The 19,446-nt window shown below is 56.5% G+C and overlaps 1 protein-coding gene across 1 annotated transcript in view; it reads left to right on the top strand.

Moving 5' to 3' along the window:
* The window catches only part of LOC112126030 (copine-5), a 130,773-nt gene that overhangs the window by 42,702 nt on the left and 68,625 nt on the right, over positions 1 to 19,446 (top strand). Inside the window, exons 6-7 of the mRNA XM_026663009.1 lie at positions 1,691 to 1,767; positions 15,773 to 15,832. Of these exons, the coding sequence (XP_026518794.1) occupies positions 1,691 to 1,767; positions 15,773 to 15,832 (137 nt within the window). The remainder of the gene's footprint in view (positions 1 to 1,690; positions 1,768 to 15,772; positions 15,833 to 19,446) is intronic.

Here is a 19,446-nt window from a genome sequence, read left to right as displayed (position 1 = left end):
GGGGGTGCAGGCTTTGGGAGGGAGTTGAGGGCAGGAGGGGGTGTGTGGGAAGGGGGAGGGGGTTTGGGAGGGAGTTTGGGGATAGGAGGGGATGCAGGGGTGAGGGCTGTGGGTCTGAGGATGAGAGGTTCATGATGCAGGAGGGGGCTCAGGGCTGGGGCAGAGGATTAGGGTGCGGGGGGATGAGGGTTGGGGCTGAGGATGAGGATGAGGGGTTCATGATGCAGGAGGGGGCTCAGGGCTGGGGCAGAGGATTAGGGTGCAGGGGGATGAGGGCTGGGGCTGGGGCTGAGGGGTTTGGGGCGTTGGAGAAGCTCGGGGCTAGGGTGGAAGGGCAGGGTAAGGGCAGCCTGTCTTCCCATTAGTGGATGGGGGACGCTAGGATCCGGGGGCAGCAAACAGCAGTTGCTGCTGGCTCTGGCAGTACAAGCAGGCAAGGGAGAGGCAGGGAAGGGAGGGGTCACGGGGGGGACGGACGCGCGGAGGGGGGGTAGCAGGTGGAGGCCGGGGACCCATCCAACACTCCCCCACTCCCTGACTGCCCCCCCCAGACTCCCCTTACCATTCTGGCTCCACGTGTTTGCAAAACACGCTGCCCGGTGGGTCGGTTTGTGTGTTACACAGGGCGGCAGACAGAGGGAGGGGGGAGCAGGGGAGGGCTCTGGCTGCTGGAGGCCAATGGGAGCAGCTCAATCGGCCAAGCCGCCCAATCAGCAGCCGCACTCTGCATGGAAGGGAGGGAGGGAGGCGAGGGAGAAACCCCCCCCGGACATTTTAACCTTGTTACCAATTCCTCCCGGACGGCTATTTAGAGACACAAAAGCCGGACATGTCCAGGGAAATATGGACGGATGGTAACCCTAGAGAAGCTGGGCCCAGAGAGACACACCCTATGGCTCCCCAGCCCATGCTCCCTGGGGCGTGGGCACCAGGATTTGGCTGAGCAGGTGCCTAGAGCCTGAGGGTAGAGATGGCTCTCCGTGGGGGGCAGATGAGGTGTCCATGCTAGGCTGCATCGCCAGCTTCCCAGAGCTCTTCCCACCTGCGGCAAGGATTGTTCTGTGTGCCCGTGTCATTGCCCGGGCACAGGGCCCTCAGACATGCCCAGGGTGTGGCTGCAGCCCGTCATGTTAGCAGAGGCCAGCGGGGGAGCCGGAAGTCCGTGGAACTGCATTTGGGCCTATCTCATCTGTACGTTTACACTGAGACCCCAGGCTGCCAGTAGGATTCAAATGGCCCATTACTAGTAGCATTAATGGGAAATCCCAGTCGCAGAGCTTTGTGACACAGGCTCCCTAGTGGTGGGGCAGGAGGTGCTGTGACCATCCTGGGGGGTGGGACTTCCTGTGTTCCCTCCTCGCACTTCCTGCTGTCTCCCTGGAAACCCAAGGTGATTCCCCCCCTCCCTCTGCAGATAAATCACTATTTGCATTGCAAAATTTCGCCATACAAAGAGCCAGTTTCCCAGGCGCAGAATGCACAAACATTTCCCCATCTGTCCCAGGCTGGAATTCTCCCCGGAACACCCCCCTTTGGTGCAAAGGTGCCATTGCCCCGTGAGGACCCGTTCTCATGAAAACCGAATGGTTTGCCCTGCTCCAATGAAGGCCACCAGCAGGGCTGATGTGTTGAGGGGTCTGGGCGGAGAATCCGGATTCTTGTTGCTCATCATGGTCCTTTGCCCTGCCAGGATTTCCTGGGCCAGGCGTTCTGCACATTGGGGGAGATCGTCGGCTCGGCAGGAAGCCGCCTGGAGAAGCCGCTGATGTGAGTGCTGGGAGTGCTCAGGGCAAAGGGCACGTGCGTGTGGGGCCAGCAGGGCAGGGGCAGGCGGCTTGGCCCTTCACGGTGCCCCGTGCTGCTCAGTGAGGGGTTTGAGCTCCAGGGGTTAACAAGGAAGGCGGCCCAGTGGAGTCACTCCTGATTTACATGGGGGAGAGCAATGTGGGGACCAGGCCCAGTGGGTTACTCCTGATTTCCACTGGGATGAGTGCAAGGGGAATCAGCCCAGTGGAGTTACTCCTGGTTTACACGGGGGTGAGTGCGAGGGGAATCAGGCCAGTGGGTCACTCCTGGTTTACGGGGGGTGAGTGCGACGGGAATCGGGTCAGTGGGGTTACTCCTGGTTTACACAGGGGTGAGTGCAAGGGGAATCAGGCCAGTGGGTTACTTCTGGGTACATGGGGTGAGTGCGAGGGACATCGGCCCAGTGGGCTACTCCTGGTTTACACAGGGGTGAGTGTGAGGGGAATCGGGCCAGTGGGGTTACTCCTGGTTTACACGGGGGTGAGTGCGAGGGGAATCGGGCCAGTGGGTTACTTCTGGGTTACATGGGGGTGAGTGCGAGGGACATCGGCCCAGTGGGTTACTCCTGGTTTACACGGGGCTGAGTGCGAGGGGAATCGGGCCAGTGGGTTACTCCTGGGTTACACCCGGTGGCTGAGGGCGGGGACGAGGCGCTGTGTTTGTCTGTACCATGTAGAGTCAGGAACAGATTCACAGCCACTGTGGGCTGCTGGAGACATCGGGATCATACAACATCATCCTGGTGATTCTCCCCTGGTTCCCCCCTTGCCTCTCATTCCCTGAGGTCTTGATATGATCAATCCAGAGCCAGCAGGTGTTTTCCTCCTGTGCTCGGCCTCTGGCGGGCAGGTGAGGCTTTGCTAGCTTGGGCAGCGCGAGGCTGAGGGTGTAAATAGGACCGAGAGACTGAGGGCTGGCCTGTGTCCCCTGCTGTAAATCCAGAGCAACTCGGACTCTACTGTGCTCGTCCACCTGCCCCTTCTCTCCCCGACTGCTGGCCTCCACCTGCCTTTGCCTCACACGCCCAGCGGCCAGAACCACACTGGCCGCCTCGGCCCAGCGCCGCCAGGGCCAGCAAGGCACCTTGGGAATGAGTCAGTATCAGGTGCTCCGGGGGGGAAGGATGGGCCAGGGGTTCACGAGCCCTGAGTCCTAGTGCCGGCTCCTCCCAAAACTCCCTGGATAAGTCACTAGCCCGGCTGCGCTGTGCTCCCAGCTGTGCACGGGGGACAGTGCCCTGCACGAGGGGTGTGCGAATTCTTACACTAGAGCAGGGATCGGCAACCTTTCAGAAGTGGTGTGCCGAGTCTTCATTTATTCACTTTAATTTAAGGTTCCGCGTGCCAGTAATACATTTTAATGTTTTTAGAAGGTCTCTTTCTCTAGTCTATAATATATAACTAAACTATTGTTGTATGTAAAGTAAATGAGGTTTTTAAAATGTTTAAGAAGCTTCATTTAAAATTACATTAAAATGCAAAGCCCCCCGGACCTGTGGCCAGGACCCGGGCAGTGTGAGTGCCACTGAAAATCAGCTCGCGTGCCGCCTTCGGCCATAGGTTGCCTACCCCTGGACTAGAGAACAGGGGTTGGGAGGCACGATGGCGCTAGGGGCCAGTGATCAGTCGCTAGGGGATAATGCAATTCCCCAAGGATCACCATGGCAACCTCTGCTGGATTTCTGGGCATCTTCAGCCACTGAAAAGGACTCCGGTGTTGAAAGCCGATCTGATGTATGCTGTTCACTGCTCCTTGCTGATGGAGAAAGGAGACCTCGAGGGGGGTGATTTGAGGCGTTTGTTTTTCTCCCTTTGAAATCTTGGGAATGTCAAGCCTGGCTTTCCCAGCTTTTGCTGGATATCTCCTCAGGGGACCCAGAGCTGTGGATTGGGTACCTGAAACTGATGGAGCGATGGTGCCAAGACATTAACAAAGATCACTTTTCTCCCAAGAGTTTCTCAGGCATTTGAGTTAAATACCCATTAACCCCCATTGACCAGCCTGACCAACTGTCCCTTCTCCCCTCAGTGGCCGAAGTTTCATTTCCTTGGTACCTGCAAAGTCATAATCCTGCTAGCTTTCCAGCCATCCCAAGAGAGCGCCAGGCAAAGCTGGGTAGGGCGGATGAGACCTGAATTTCCAATGTAACAAACAAGCAGGCAAATCTTTTAAGAAAACACTTTTCAGACCTTCTTTGTCTGATAGGAAATGCCCAACTCCCCCGCCGCGGACCACCCCAGGGCTAATAAACCAAGTCAGGCATGCAGAGTCATTCTTCCTGGGGCCTTTCGCGCCCCTGCACAGCATCAGTGGAGCTGGCAAATGCCCGGTGCCAGGCCGGCATGTGGAGCTGACAGTGCTGGGGTGTCAGTCCCAGGTGGAGCAGGGCTTTGCTGACCTGTGTCAGAGGCAGGAAGCGCATGTGGCTTGCTTTGAAATGGGAGGTGGGACTGGTCTCCCCAGCTGTGCCCGCCTGTCCATCACAGCAGAAGAGGGAGAGCCCTGGATGTCAGCCACCCGCATGAGGCCCGAGAAGCCTGCCATCCGCTGCTCCCTGGGCAGGGTGGGTGTGTCTGGCACTGGCTGTCACTCTGCTGCAGGATGTCCCTCCGGGTTTCCCTGCCCCTCCACAGGCCTGATTGACCAAGCATAGGGCTGTGTCACACCATGAAGCACTCTCCTGGCCCTAGATGTGCAGGGAAAGAGGGGCCAATGGTCAGGACCTGGCTCCAATTCCCTCTCAGCCCTGGACTCGCGTGTGACCTAGGCAAGTCACGCAGGGTTCGTCTCTGTTTGACCTGCTCACGCCACCCCCTGAAAATAGCAGGGTGGCTCGGGCCAGCTGCCCGCGTACTGGCTCAGCTGGGATTGCAGCTCAAGCAGAGCTGGCGTGAGTCCGTGTAGGCCAGCTGAGAATCCCACCTCCCCCTTAGTCTGTCTGTGCTAGACCCCCACGTCTCCACTGGGGATAACAGCTCTGTCCTGGGGCACGGGCCGGGGGAGGGGAAAGATTGTGACCTGCTCAGATACTGCAGTGACTGGGACAGTGGAAACACCACTGGTGAGTGGCCAGGTCCTGAGATGGACTAAATCCGTCTGGCTCCTAAGGATCGGTCACTGATTGCAATGGACCTGCCCCCATTTACAGCTGGGCCCCCCAGTGCAGCTGCCATTCAGTGAAGGGGGATCTGTTTCCCTGGAGAGGAGCGTTTCCCATTTGAAATGCCCTGGATGGCTCAGTGTCCCCGCTGCTCCCAGCGCCCCGCCAGGGACCCGCAGATCAGACCCAGAGGATTGTCACAGTGCTTAATAAGAACAGTTCTGGGGAGCGGGGTGAGGCAGAGAGGGGGCTGCATGGCAGGTAAGCTCATTTAGCTCCCGCAGCCAGTGCCGGGCTGGAGTTACGGGGGAGGGGAAGGAATTTTTTTCTCTTATTTTAAGGCTACCTGCAACCCTTCAGAATTGCTCCTGGTGGGTTCATTTCACTCAAACTAGCAGGAGCTTGCGTTAGATCAGCTGAGAATTCCCCATGGCAGGAGGGGCTTTGCTGCCCCAACTGATGGACTGGATGCCAAATTCTGTTTATTGCATGTGTGCGAGAGCGAGCAAGAGAGCACCTGTGTGTGTGTGCGTGCATATGTGTTCGTGTGTGTGTGTGTGCGTGCATGTGCGTGTGTGTATGCATGCATATGTGTTTGTGTGCGTGGGTGGGTGTGTGCGTGCATGGGTGTGTGACACAGAACATACCATTAGTGGCTGTTATTATTATACATATTTATTTGGAGCCCATTTGGACACCTCCCAAAGCTTCATTTGAGCCGGCTAAGATGTTGCTGAGCCAGAGCAAACCCCCTGCTGGGTGCAGCATTCCCAGCCAGCAGGAATTAATCCATTGTCAAGGCCAAAAGAGCCAGGGCTTGCAGTTCTTTTGGAGAGGGGCAGGTTCCTGTCAATCCGTTGCTGGGCTCCCCAGCAGCTCACGAACACTGGTGAAATAACCATCAATGCCAGTGCTACAGATGGGGAAACTGAGGCTCAGAGATGTGGTCAGGGTCACACGGGAAGCCAGGAATTGAAGGAACCATCCTTCCTCCTTTTCCCACCCCTGCCCCCCAACAGATCTCTGCGGCAGGGGCCTGCTCCGGGGACTGCTCCACCATCAGCCCTGCCCTGGCATGCTTGCCCCAGTGAGAGCGCACACAAGTGTGCCTGCCTGGGGGAGCGGGCGGGACCGAGCTGCGCGTGCTGGGGCAGGGCTGTAACCATTCACTGGGGTGAGAGACCTACCTGCCGTGGGTCTCCTGGCCGGCTTCCAGACCTGCCAGGCCATTGCAGCACAAGCCCAGCAGGGCAGCCAGCATCCCCCTCCCCTGCCTGCCAGCACTGCCCCCCATGCCAGCCCCTGCTTCTCCTGACCCCAGCCACTGGATGGTGCTGTGCACAGCCAGGACATCCTGATGGGCAGGGTCCTGTAGAGCACATAGCCTGGCCTGGCGTGGTGAGTGCGCAGGGAGGTGGGCAGGGAGCCAGCCCAGCCATGGTGTGTGGAGGGTTTGCAGACTCTGGCTGCTGTTGGGTTTTTCAGTAACACTCACCCAGCGCTCGCTCCCCAAAAGACGTTTTACGAAGCGACCAAAACTGATTCGACAGGAAGCCAAGGGCTGGGGTCCTGGAGGGCACAGAGATGGGAGCATCACTGTGAGCCACCTGCCGGCCCTGCAGCTGGGAATGTATTCAGAAAGGTGGGCGAGGTGAACTCACATTAAACTAGCTTCCTGGCTCTGCAGGCTGGGAAGAGTCTTGGTAACATGACCAGTTCCCTAGAGCCTGGTTGGGGCTGGAGACAGCCAGCTTGAGGGAAGGGGAACCTTCCCCAGTCACTTGCTGGGACGCCAGCTCTAAGACCAGTTATGGTCATTATCTATCTATCTATCTATCTATCTTAGGTGATAGGGCCACCTCCCCATGTGGCTAGCCTTGCCCTGCCTGCCACGTTTCACCCGGGACATGGGGACACACCCTGATGCACTGCAGTAGCCTGAGCAGTCCCATGGTAGCTGCAGAAACACTCATGATATTTTCCAGGCTAGGTCTGACATCCCAGAAGGGTGGAATCTCTCCGCGCTCCTGCCCCTCACTATGTGCGGGGCCAGCACTCCCGGAGCCAGCCCCTCCATGAACGGCGCTGCTCTTCTGATGAGCTGCTAGGACATGCAGAGCCTGTTTCCATCCAGACTTGGCTAATCAAAGGGAGCAGACAAGGCCGTGGATGTGCCCTGTACAAGCTGGATCGCGAGCTCTGCCTGCATCTCCAGCAGGTGTTGGCAGGTCTTTGATGCCCAGCTCACTTGGGGAACATGCTCCAGGTGCTGGGCGAGTTCAGAGGCTCTGACTGCAGAGCAGCTGGCCCAACAGCTCAGCGGAGATTGCTTTCCCTTTGTCTCCTAGGCTGTGATTTTGTGCTGACAGTTTCAGGAGGCGGCTGTCTGGGGACGGCAGGTTCCTGAGAGGCTGCAGAACATAATTGGCCTCCTTGTTTTGAGCACCTGTTCTGTCCCCGAGCACGGTTATAGCGCCGCACAGCAAAGCTCTGAGACTCAGACCGAGAACTTGTTATGAATCGGTTCTGCGCTGCGTGGCCATCCACCCAGCCAAAGTCCCAAGCACGGTGTCAAGCCTGGGGAGGACTCTCCGGGGAGCAGGCTGCTGCTCCCTTTGCCTGGCATAGCTTCCTCTGCATCCTTCAGGACAGTGTCCCTACTGTGCGAGCCTTCTCCTCTGCATCTGCTGTTGTCTGGAACTGCCTCCCTGCACCACCTGGCTTCACTCCCTCACTCTGACCTACCTATCAGGGGCCTAGCACCTCAACACCTAACCTGTGTCCTCCCCTAGGAGCCAGGCAAGCTGATGCCTCTGACACCCCCCACCTCTGCGTGGAAGAGTCCCTGCCTCCGTCTCACAGCACTTGCATGTGGAGCCCCCAGTGTGGCTGCTGCAGGAGGTGGCGCCTGCAGGACACCCAGTGCAGGACGGCACCGCATGGCAGCTCATGGGGCCAAAGGCCTAGGGCGGGAATGGCTGGCTCAGCCGATTGTCAGGTTCTCATTTACACCCAGCTCAGATCGGGAGTGACTGCAAGTCGTTGCCATCCCTTGGCTGTTTGGTGGCCCCTGCACGTAAAGAGTTTGCTGGGTCTCAGACCATTGACTCATGGCAGGTGTCCCCAGCAGAAAAATGACCAGACACTAATTAGCCTTCCCGGCTAAGCTGGGAAACCGTCTCCCCGCTTGTCCCTTCCAGGGCAGGGGGGACATACAGGCAGCAGGGGCAGGGCGGGAGGAAGCTGTGCCAACCTGTGTCCACGCCAGGGCTGTCAGTCTGGCACCCAGCACCAGCATTAAATTCACCCGTGTCTCAAACCCAACCGGTTTCTGGGATTCTCCTTCTGTTAATTTCTGGTCCCTAGAAGAGCAGCAGATGGCTTGTTAATACCCGCCCCAGCCCCAGCCCCAGCCCCAGCCCCAGCCTGGCTGATTCCAGAGGCTTTCCCAGCTCCTTGGATTTATTTGCCTTTCAGGCTTCTCTACTTAACGCCCCCTCCCCGTCTAACTCCACAGTAAATGTCCCACACGCCTCCTTGGATTGGTTGGATTCCCTCGCTCGGCAGCCGTTTGTCACCGGAGTCTCTTTGGGGGATTCATTTCTCCAACAGAAATAAAATTCTCCTGCGACCCTGGAGCCTAACTCTGCATTTCAGGCATCAGCAGCCAACAGCACCAACAGCCTAACTTGCCGGGGAGCTGAGCATCCTGAGCTCCTGGAGGCAGGATCGGGCCCCTGAGGCAGCAGGGTTGTATGGGGTGCGGTTACATCGGGCTCCTTAATGAGATCGGCTTCTCGTAAGCAGGGGAGGTTGAGAGCTTCTCGAGCAGCCTAGAGGTGACGCGTGGAACGAGGGTGTCGGGAGCTGGGACGATCCTGCCAGGACCTTGGAACCTGCCAAAGCCTCCACCCTGTGTTTCCCAGCAGGACCCAGGCTGATTCGATGTCAGAGCAGAGGGGCACATGCAGGAAAGCTGCCAGCTCATTATATCAACAGCTGCTTCTGCTCTCCTCCAGCAGCGCACACTCCCCTCTCTGACCTGGAACTGGCTCCCCTGCCCCTTAGCTCATGGCCCCCCTGCTCTGACCACTCGCTGGCGCTGCCTGTGTGAGTCCCGTTCCACTAAAAGGGGCACGCGTCTGAGAGGACCCCGACTGCCCGGTGCTGCTGGCGGGCATGTGCCACGTGCTGCCTTGCGATGCGGCATGAGGCTGGAGAGCTCCTGGCCGTGCCCCTTACAAGTCCATTGCCAGGGCTCAGTGTTAAGCAATAACTCGGGGCGTCCAGGCCGTGGGGCACAAAGGTGTTTGTGTGTGGTGGGAGGACGGGGCTGGGGGGGTTCGCTCATTTCACGTGCATCCAGGTCCCCAGGGGGGTGGAGGGGAGCTCAGTCGGGCTTGAGAATAAGACGCTGGATGTTCCTGTCCCTGCCCTGAGCTGTGTGAGCGCCGCATGTAGTGGGGGCTCTGGGAGCTAAATGTGCACAGCCCAGAAAAGGGACCGGGAGTGGGGAAAGGGGTCCGAGCAGCGGCTATAAATACCTGCCAGGTAACAATGTGAGCGCGGGAAGGGAATTACTCACTGTCTCTGGAGCAATGGCCTGCTGCCAAGGACGAGAGGAGTGAGGAGAGGCTGGAGGCAGGGATGATATAAATGGGCCTGAAGAATCAAAGGTGTTACTGTGACCCTGTCAGTGTCCAACGGTGTTACACAAGGGTCAGGGTGGTGCACAGCGACTCACCAGCTCAGTCCATGGCAAAGCCCCTCCAGCCCTTTAGTGAAGAGACAGGACAGAAGGGAAAGCAGGGAAAGCCTTTGCAATGGAAAGTCAGCCTTGCCTTGGAACACCCTCTGCTATGCTCTCTCCCGTCAGCTGGAGTCGTTAGAAGGGAACCCCCCTTGTCTGACAGCAAAGGCTGTGTCTGCACTGCGCACCTTACAGCGGCACAGCTGTGCCTCTAAAGTGCTGCCACTGTAAGGCACGGAGGGTAGCCGCTCTTTGTCAGCAGGAGCGAGCTCTCCTGCCAACCAGATACAACCACCCCAACAAGGGGTGGCAGCTTTGTCAGCGGGAGAGCATCTCCACACCGGCGCTTTTCGTTGGTAAAACTTTTTGTCAGTCGGCAGGGCCGGCTCTAGGATTTTTGCCGCCCAAAGCAAAAACAATTTTGGCCGCCCCCCACCCCCGTTTTCTAATTACCCCACCCCCGGCCCCGCCTCAACTCCGCCCCTTCCCCAAATCCCCAGCCCTGCCTCCCCCTCCAGGAGAGCCTGGAAGGGAAGGGGAGCAGCGGCGCGCGAAACGGCTGTTTCGCGCGCCGCAGCCGCTCGGGATCTCCCCCTCCCTCCCAGCTGTTTCGCGCGCCGCGGCCGCTCGGGATCTCCCCCTCCCTCCCTCCCTCCCTCCCAGGTTTGAGAGCCTGGGAGGGAGGGCGAGTAGCGGCGCGCGAATCAGCTGTTTCGCGTGCCCGTGGCGCGCGAGCGGCAGCAGCAGCGGAGGTGAGCTAGGGTGGCCGGGGCACATTTTTAGGGGCGGCATTCTGGCGCCGGCCATGCCGCCCCTAAAAATGTGCCGCCCCAAGCACCAGCTTGTTTTGCTGGTGCCTAGAGCCGGCCCTGTCGGTTGGGGTGTGTTTTTTTCACACCCCTGACTGACAAAAGTTTTGCCGACAAAAGTGCAGTGTAGACATAGCCATAGATGGTATCAGAGTTGGTATTAACTGTCCTTGGGGCAAAGAGCAGAAGTTAGCTGGGCTGGGCTGGAGCTGTCCTTGCTGTGGTTGTTAAAGTCTGATCCTGATTCCTAGCAGACAAACCCAGCCCCACACACACATGAGGGGAGAACAGAATAGCCAGGAGAGGAAACGCAGCTTCTGTCTCTGGAGTTGGCTCTCACTTGCAATGACAGTGCTGGAAAACCCCAGGCCCAGCACACTGTCTGAGACCTGGAAACTCGTACCAGCATCAGGCTGTTTAGGAGAAGAAATAAGCGGGGGAGGAAAAGACCGCACGGGGGCAGGAGAGGACAAAGTCTCACATCTCAGGTCGGGGTTGGAATTTAGCCAGAGCCGGTGGAGAGGTGCTGGTGTCGTCTGGGTCCCCTGCTCTGGTCTGCTCAGGACATCTCTCAGGGGTCAGCTGAAGAGGTGCCTGCAGACGGTGGGGGTGGCCACGGTGACGGTGAAGCTCGCGCCTTCCCCGCCTCTCGTCTTGCAGTCCACCAGCATGGCCGGAGCCAGTTTCCCCCAAAGGTTCCTTTTGAGAGCCCCCAAAGGGGTGATGGGCAGAATAGCTCAGCCCCTCAGTATTTCCTTCACCAGTCAGGCCTAGTTTCCGACACACCAATTTTGGTCGATTGATTTCCAGTCCCACACTTCTCTCATGTACCAGGCAGGTTCCTAACATGGCTCTTGGGTTGTAGCAGGAGCCTTTCTGCTGGACTAACTCAGTCTGTGTGACACGTGTGCCCCTTTTCCCCACCGCCGTTTGTTGTGATCGGTTGTTGTGACACCGCTTGAACTTCTGCTCCTGTCCCACAGTGGGGCTCACAGCTAAGGTCACTGGAGAGGCCCAGTGATCACAAGAGGGGGCACAGGCCTCGTTGGGGCAGGTGGGATTGGGCTGAGCTGGGCTGCACTGGAGTGGGGGTGGGGAGAGCTGCGAAGGGCGGTACCGACAGGGTGGAGCTGGTTCAGCCTGGGTGATCCAAATGGGGAAGGGGGTGGGGGAAAGCAGAGTCTCACCTTATGGCTAATGCTGAGGGCATCTGGGCTCAAGTCCCTGTTCTGCAACTGACTCCACATGTGACTGTGGGCAAGTTACTGCCCTGTTCCATGCCTCAGTTTCTCCAGTCTGTGAAATGGGGATGCTGCTGCTGGCCTGGTTCCCATGGGATTCGTTCATTAATGTTTGTAAAGGGCTTTGACCTCTTGGTGTAAATCAGCAAAGCTCCATTGACCTCCGTAGACTACCCCAGGTGCAGATCTGGCCCTGTTATTTTCTGAAGGAGGGGCAAGCGAGGGCTCTGCTTTGCACTTTAGAATCATAGAATCCTAGAGTATCAGGGTTGGAAGGGACCTCAGGAGGTCATCTAGTCCAACCCCCTGCTCAAAGTAGGACCAACCCCAACGAAATCATCCCAGCTAGGGCTTTGTCAAGCTGGGCCTTAAAAACCTCTAAGGATGGAGATTCCACCACCTCCCAAGGTAACCCATTCCAGTGCTTCACCACCCTCCTAAACAGTTTTTCCTAATATCCAACCTAGACCTCCCCCACTGCAACTTGAGACCATTAGTCCTTGTTCTGTCATCTGCTACCACTGAGAACAGCCAAGCTCCATCCTCTTTGGAACTCCCCTTCAGGTAGTTGAAGGCTGCTATCAAATCCCCCCTCACTCTTTTCTTCTGCAAACTAAATAACTCCAGTTCCCTCAGCCTCTCCTCATAAGTCATGTGCCCCAGCCCCCTAATCATTTTTGTTGCCCTCTACTAGACTCTCTCCAATTTGTCCACATCCTTTCTATAGTGGGGGGCCCAAAACTGGACACAGTACTCCAGATGTGGCCTCACCAGTGCCGAATAGAGGGGAATAATCACTTCCCTTGATCTGCTGGCAATGCTCCTACTAATGCAGCCCAATATGCCGTTAGCCTTCTTGGCAACAAGGGCACACTGCTGACTCATATCCAGCTTCTCGTCCACTGTAATCCTCAGGTCCTTTTCTGCAGAACTGCCGCTTAGCCAGTCAGTCCCCAGCTTGTAGCAGTGCATGGGATTCTTCCGTCCTAAGTGCAGGACTCTGCACTTGTCCTTGTTGAGCTTCATCAGATTTCTTTTGGCCCAATCCTCCAATTTGGCTAGGTCACTCTGGACCCTATCCCTACCCTCCAGCTTATCTACCTCTCCCCCCAGCTTAGTGTCATCTGCGAACTTGCTGAGGGTGCAATGTATCCCATCATCCAGATCATTAATGAAGATGTTGAACAAAACTGACCCAAAGACAGACCCCTGGGGCACTCCGCTTGATACCGGCTGCCAGCTAGATATTGAGCTGTTGATCACTACCCATTGAGCTTGACGCTCTAGCCAGCTTTCTATCCATCTTAGAGTCCATTCATCCAATCCATACTTTTTTAACTTGCTGGCAAGAATACTGTGGGAGACCGTATCAAAAGCTTTGCTAAAGTCAAGATATATCACATCCACTGCTTTCCCCATATCCACAGAGCCAGTTATCTCATCATAGAAGGCAATCAGGTTGGTCAGGCAGGGAGTCTGTAGTTCCCCGGGTTCTCCTTCTTCCCTTTTTTAAAGATGGGCATTATATTTGCCTTTTTCCAATAGTCCGGGACCTCCCCCGATCACCAGGAGTTTTCAAAGATAATGGCCAATGGCTCTGCAATCACGTCAGCCAACTCCCTCAGCACCCTTGGATGCATTGGATCAGGCCCCATGGACTTGTGCATGTCCAGCTTTTCTAAATAGTCCTTAACCTGTTCTTTCACCACTGAGGGCTGCTCACTTCCTTCCCATACTGTGTTGCCCAGTTCAGCAGTCTGGGAGCTGACCTTATCTGTGAAGACCGAGGCAAAAAAGCATCGAGTACTTCAGCTTTTTCCACATCATCTGTCACTAGGTTGCCTCCCCCATTCAGTAAGGGTCCCACACTTTCCCTGTCCTTCTTCTTGTTGCTAGCATACCTTCTTGTTACCTTTCACATCCCTTACTAGCTGCAACTCCAGTTGTGCCTTGGCCTTCCTGATTACACCCCTGCATGCTCTAGCAATATTTTTATACTCCTCCCTAGTCATCTGACCAAATTTCCTCTTCTTGTAAGCTTCCTTTTTGAGTTTAAGCTCACCGAAGATTTCACTGTTAAGCCAAGCTGGTTGCCTGCCATATTTGCTATTCTTTCTGCACATCGGGATGGTTTGTTCCTGCGCCCTCAATAAGCCTTCTTTAAAATACAGCCAGCTCCCCTGGACTCCTTTCCCCCTCATATTAGCCCCCCAGCAATGCCTCCAGCCCCAAGCTCCCTGCCCAGTGTAGGAACCCTGGCGCCTGCCAAAGCACTTGGATGGGTGCTGGAGACAGGCTGGTGAGCTTGCCAAGGTTCCAGGAGTTTAACCCCTGGCAAACACACAGGTTCTGCCACCTCCTTTCGTGATCTTATCTCCCCTGTCCAAAGCATTCCTGTTGGGCTCAGTCAGTGAGTGTCCATGGATAGAGAGCAGAGCTCCACAGAGACAGAGGGACGGGGGAAGGGGCGGGCAGGTCTGCAATGCACCATTCCCCATCCTTGCTGCCCGGCTGAGCTGGGGGTGCGGCTCAGTGCCAGACTTCTCGGCAGCTCTGCCCTGGCCCTGCAGTGCACTCCGCACCCCCCTCTGGATCCCACCCTCCAGTCGTCCCCACATGGGGGTCTTTAGTTCCCCACACGTGCCCCAGAATCCTTTGCAGCAGCATCTCTGAGGAGTGCCGGGTCAGCCAGCGGCAGGCAGGGCTCTGGAATCTGCTGCTTTTGGAGGCTCCTTGGCTGCCTCTGCAGTTGGTGGAACTGAACTGGGGGGGTCCCTTTCAGGGGTGGGAGCGAGATGGGCAGACGGAACTGAAGGAGGGTGTCGGGCTTGGGACTGTCTCACTGGAGATGCCGCGTTAGGTGTGAAGCTCTACGGTAGGGGGCCGCCCCCACAGCGCAGGCCTAAGGCAGCCCCAGTGCCAGGCCACAGGGCTCTTCATGCCAGCCCGAGGGAGATTCCCATGCTAGCCTAAGGAGGGACCCAGTGGCAGTGGTCTGCCAGCGGGGTAGTGTGTCCCTGGGACCATCTGGCAGCCTGTCTATGCACCTGTCTGGGGTTCCCATTCTATGCCAGGGGGCTGAATGAGCCTTCCAGGTCCCTGCTGCGGCACGGTTGGGTGCGTGGCCATGGATCCCAGCCGCCCTCGGGGGAGCAGCTACTGGGCCCTTTCCTACTGTCAGCTGTGGCCTGCACTGCCGAGCTGCCTGCCTGCCCCGGAGTTATCATCCCACCACAGCTGCCCGTGCTCCCCTTGCTGGCACCCGGCCAGCGCCATGACCCTGGCTATTGAAACCAGCCACTGTCCATAAAAGCACATCAAAGGGTTTGGACACACTAGGTTCCAGGTACAAGGAAAATGTGACGTACAGTCCAGAGCCCATACGTATTGACAGGTTCCTTCCGCACGGCGCTGGTTCAGTGACTGGAGCTGGGATCCTCCCCTGTGAGACACTTCCGCTGGCAGAGTCTCTCCTCTGTGATGAACAACATTTGGGGCCATTTTCCCTCCTCGTATAGCCCGAGGCTCTTGTCTCTGTTCATAATCAGGGTGTTTCATTAGCTGCAGCTCAGTCCTGATGGGCCCCTATTCAGCGTTTCTGTGGGGGATGCTTTGCGCTGCACAGTCTCCAGACTAGGCATAGGGCTGGGTCGGCTCCGCGCATGCCCGCGGTTCTCAGCATTGAGCCAGCTCTGAGACCCCCTGCTGCAAGTGACCCGGTTCACTTCCACGGGTTTGGAACCCAGGATCCTCCATGTGACATAGTCCGAACATCCAGCCACAGGCCAGCAATCAACTGGTGCTTAGCTTTCGGCAGAGATCCCCCCCCCCTTTGGTGAAATATTGGGGGATGGTCAGACACGTGCCTGATTGTGTCTGTGTCATTCTGGGCCCTCCCTTCCTTGTCCCCAGGAGACAGTTTGGGGAGATCCCCGGGGATTGGTTCAGGTGTGTTGACCTGGCTCTCCAGGCTCTCCCTGGTGGTGATCGGCCCCAGGCAGCATATGTTCTCAGGGAGCCCAGGGAAAGGTCCAAGCTAACTCTCCCTCTCTCTGTCTCCTGGCAGGATGGGAGCGTTCACGTTACATTCCAGAACAGGGAAGCCCACACCGTCCGTCTCCAACGGGTGAGTCACACAGCTTCACCGGCATCTCCTCCTGCACAGGCAGCCCCGCAGGGAGGCAGTGTTTAGAGGGGTCTTTGCCCTGACAATGCCCCAGTCCCATGGCTAGAGACACCACACATTCGACACCAGCACTAGGACAGCATGAGACTGTCCCCCCCCCAGTGGCTGGGCACAGAAGAGATTTATGGGTCCGTTGCTGCTCCTAGGTGCCAGGCCTGGTCATTTCACTGAACCAGGCCCCCCTCCTGCACCATCAGCCCCGCTGACAGCCCCGAGTTCAAACCTCCCTGTCGACCCAGCAGGGCCTGTTATTAACAGCACCATCGCGATGTCACGCAAGGCCTGACGTTATGGCCACTGTGAGGGCTGAGCCCTGCAACACCTGGCCCTGAGTTCTGCTCTCTTCCGGACGGGGCTAGTCCTGCCAACGCCCTCTGACAGCCTAACTGTGACGGGGTCATTTTCAGAAGGGATGTGAAAGTCCGCTGGACTTGTGCTCCTAAAGCCCTTCAGAGTTTCTGGCCATCTCCCCTAACATCACCCTGACACCCCAGGGCCTTTACTCCCCAAAAGCTGCTACAGGAAGACAGGATAGGTCTGTGCCGTGTGTCCCCCCAACCCTCCCCGCAGCTGCTGAAATAGGTTTGAATGTGGCAAGCCCAGCTGACCCCCACTCCGTGCTCCAGGGACAGCCTCCCCCAGGGGGCCTGGAGGGAACGTCCTCCTCGATCCCACACCTGGGGGTCAGCCTGACCCAGAGATGTGAGCTACGCTCACTAGTCCTGACCACGATCGGCAGCAATTTGGCGGCAGCTCTAGGGCTGCTTCATTCTATGGCGGCAATTCGGCGGGAGGTCCTTTGCTCCCAGAGGGAGTGACGGCCCCGCCACCAAATTGCCGCCGAACTGCCGGACGTGCCGCCCCCCTCTTCATTGGCCGCCCCAGGCACCTGCTTGCTATGCTGGTGCCTGGAGCCGGCCCTGGTGATGGGAGGGGGAAGGTTTTCAGCGTATTGTCGAGCAAACTCTGAGGCTTGGTCTACACTGCGGAGTTAGGTTGACATCAGGTAACTTACATCGACCTAATTATGGCAGTGTACACACTACAGCCTTGCGCCCGCCGATGTAAGTGCCCTACTACACCGACATCATAACTCCACCTCTGTGAGAGGAGTAGCCCTTATGTCGGTGTAGTTAGGGCAACGCAGTGTCCATGTTGGCTGTCATTTTTGTCGATTTCATGTCTCCATGCTGGAGCTGTGAAATTGACAAGAAAACCAGGCTGTCACCAGGGCGGGAGGGGGGGCTCCCAGCTCCCAATCCAGCTGCTGCATGGAGGCTCCCCCACCACTTCCCACCAGGCGCCCAGCGGCTTCCCAGAGGCTTGCCTGGACTCCGGGCACAGAGCTCACAGCTGGGATCCCAGGGGCAGCTGGGCTCTCAACCCCCCCCCCCCCCACTGCCTCTCTTCAGTCGGTGGAAGCGCTTCTGGTGAGCACACGCACCCCTGCCACAGGGAGGGTAGTGTGAACATGCACCACTGTAGTATTTACTGCGGTGGCTGTAAGTTGACCTAACATAGGTAGACTTAAGTTTCTAGTGTAGACATGCCCGGAGAGTGGGGGTTTTAGAAGCGCCCAGCACTGACCTAACTCTGCTCCCATTAGATTGTCAGCTATTTGGGGCAGGGACCCTCGTTGTGTTCTCTTTGTACAGAACCGAGCACAGTCATGACCCGGTCCATGACATAACAACACTGGAGTCAATGCTCAGAATGCCCATTGCATTCAGTGGGAGCAGAGCTAGGCCAGCGCTGAAGGGGTTGGATAAATCCAGCCGAATAGCCCAAGTCTTTAAAACAGGCCGTACCTCCAGTTGTTTATCTGGGTAAGGATAAAAGGATGATGCCTTGGTAGTGGTATGCTACAGACACCTAACCAGGAAGAAGAGGTGGATGAGGCTTTTTATAAACAACTAACAAAATCATCCAAAGCAGAGGCGCTCACTTTTATTTTTCCCCGTGGGAGTTCCACCCCCACTCCGCCCCTTCCCCCTAGGCCCCGCCTTCATTCCACCTCTTCCCGCCCCCACTCCTCCCCTTTTCCCGAGGCCCTGCCCTCGCTCCACTTCTTCCCCCCCACTCTGCCCCCTCCCCCGAACCTCCACCAACCCATCGCTCGCTGCTCTCCATTCTCCCCCAAGCACCTCCTGTGGCTGGTGGATGCTGAGCCCTGGAGCACCCACGGAGTCGGCGCCTATGATCCAAAGCACAGGACGTGGTGGTGATGGGGGGGACTTCAACTACCCAGAAAATAACACAGCAGGACACAGATTATCCAGCAAGTTCTTGGAATGCAATGGAGAAATTTTTTATTTCAGAAGGTGGAGAAACAAATAGGGAGGAACTGGTTGAGAATTTGAAAGTGAAAGGCAGCTTGGGTGTAAGTGATCATGAAATGGTAGAGTTTGTGATTCTAAGGAATGATAGGAGGGAAAACAGCACAGTAAAGACAATGGATTTCAAGAAGGCAGACTTTAGTAAACTCAGCGGGAGTTGGTAGGTAAGACCCCATGGGAAGCAAGTCTAAGGGGAAAAACAGTTCAAGACAGTTGGAGGTTTTTCAAGGAGACATTATTAAGGGCACAAAAGCAAACTATCCCATTTTGTCGGAAAGATAGGAAGTATGGCCAGAGACCACCTGGCTTAACCAGGAGATCTTCAATGATGTGAAACTCATAAAAAGAGTCCTACAATAAGTGGAAACTAGGTCAAATGACAAAGGATGAATACAAACAAATAACACAAGTATGTAGAGAAGCCAAGGCACACAACGAGACTTAACTAACTAGAGCCTCTGTAGAATCAGGTTCCTCTGGTCTCCTGAGGCCCGGCAGGCCTTTGAACAATTAAAATTCACATTTACCACTGCTCCCATATTGGCCCACCCTGAGGCCATGCCAGCCTTCATCCTCAAGGCAGATGCTTCCAATGTGGCAATTGGAGAGGTGCTCAACAACTACTATCTCCAAGCACCTTCTACTCCAGGGAACTCACACCGGCAGAGCAAAATGATGGGATTTTGGACAGAGAACTCCTGTCAATTAAGAACACTTTTTGAAGAGTGGTGCTACTATCTAGAAAGTTCCTGGTATCCCCTGCAGGTGTACACTGACCATAAGATCTTTGAATGTCAGTGTAGGGCCATGGCTGTTAACCAATGTTGTCTTCGGTGGACCTTATTGTTTACACATTTTAATTTCATAATCTCCTATTGCCCAGGAACCAACCATAGCTTTGTCCTGGAAGGGCGAATATTACACTCGCCAAAATGACTTGAACTGGAAACCTCGTACATCCTCACACCTCATAACTTTCTGGGTGCAGCTCCCCGCCAAGATCTGCTCCCCCTCAAAAGATCAGCCTTGATCTATTGGATCCCACCAGTCAAACAGGAAGCCATAAGTAGGGAACCCCACGATGTCTGAGACAGGGTAACCTACGTAAAGGGGCATATATATGTTCCCCCCAGGCCTTCAAGGACTGCAGCACTACAGGTATGCCATGACTTCCCCTGGCAGGACATTTTGGTCACTTCAACACTCAGCGGTTCATCT

Source organism: Terrapene carolina, unplaced genomic scaffold (assembly GCF_002925995.2).
Source record: "Terrapene carolina triunguis isolate 2854851 unplaced genomic scaffold, T_m_triunguis-2.0 Scaffold31888, whole genome shotgun sequence".
NCBI lineage: Eukaryota > Metazoa > Chordata > Testudines > Emydidae > Terrapene > Terrapene triunguis.
This window is presented reverse-complemented; position numbering and strand designations above follow the sequence as displayed.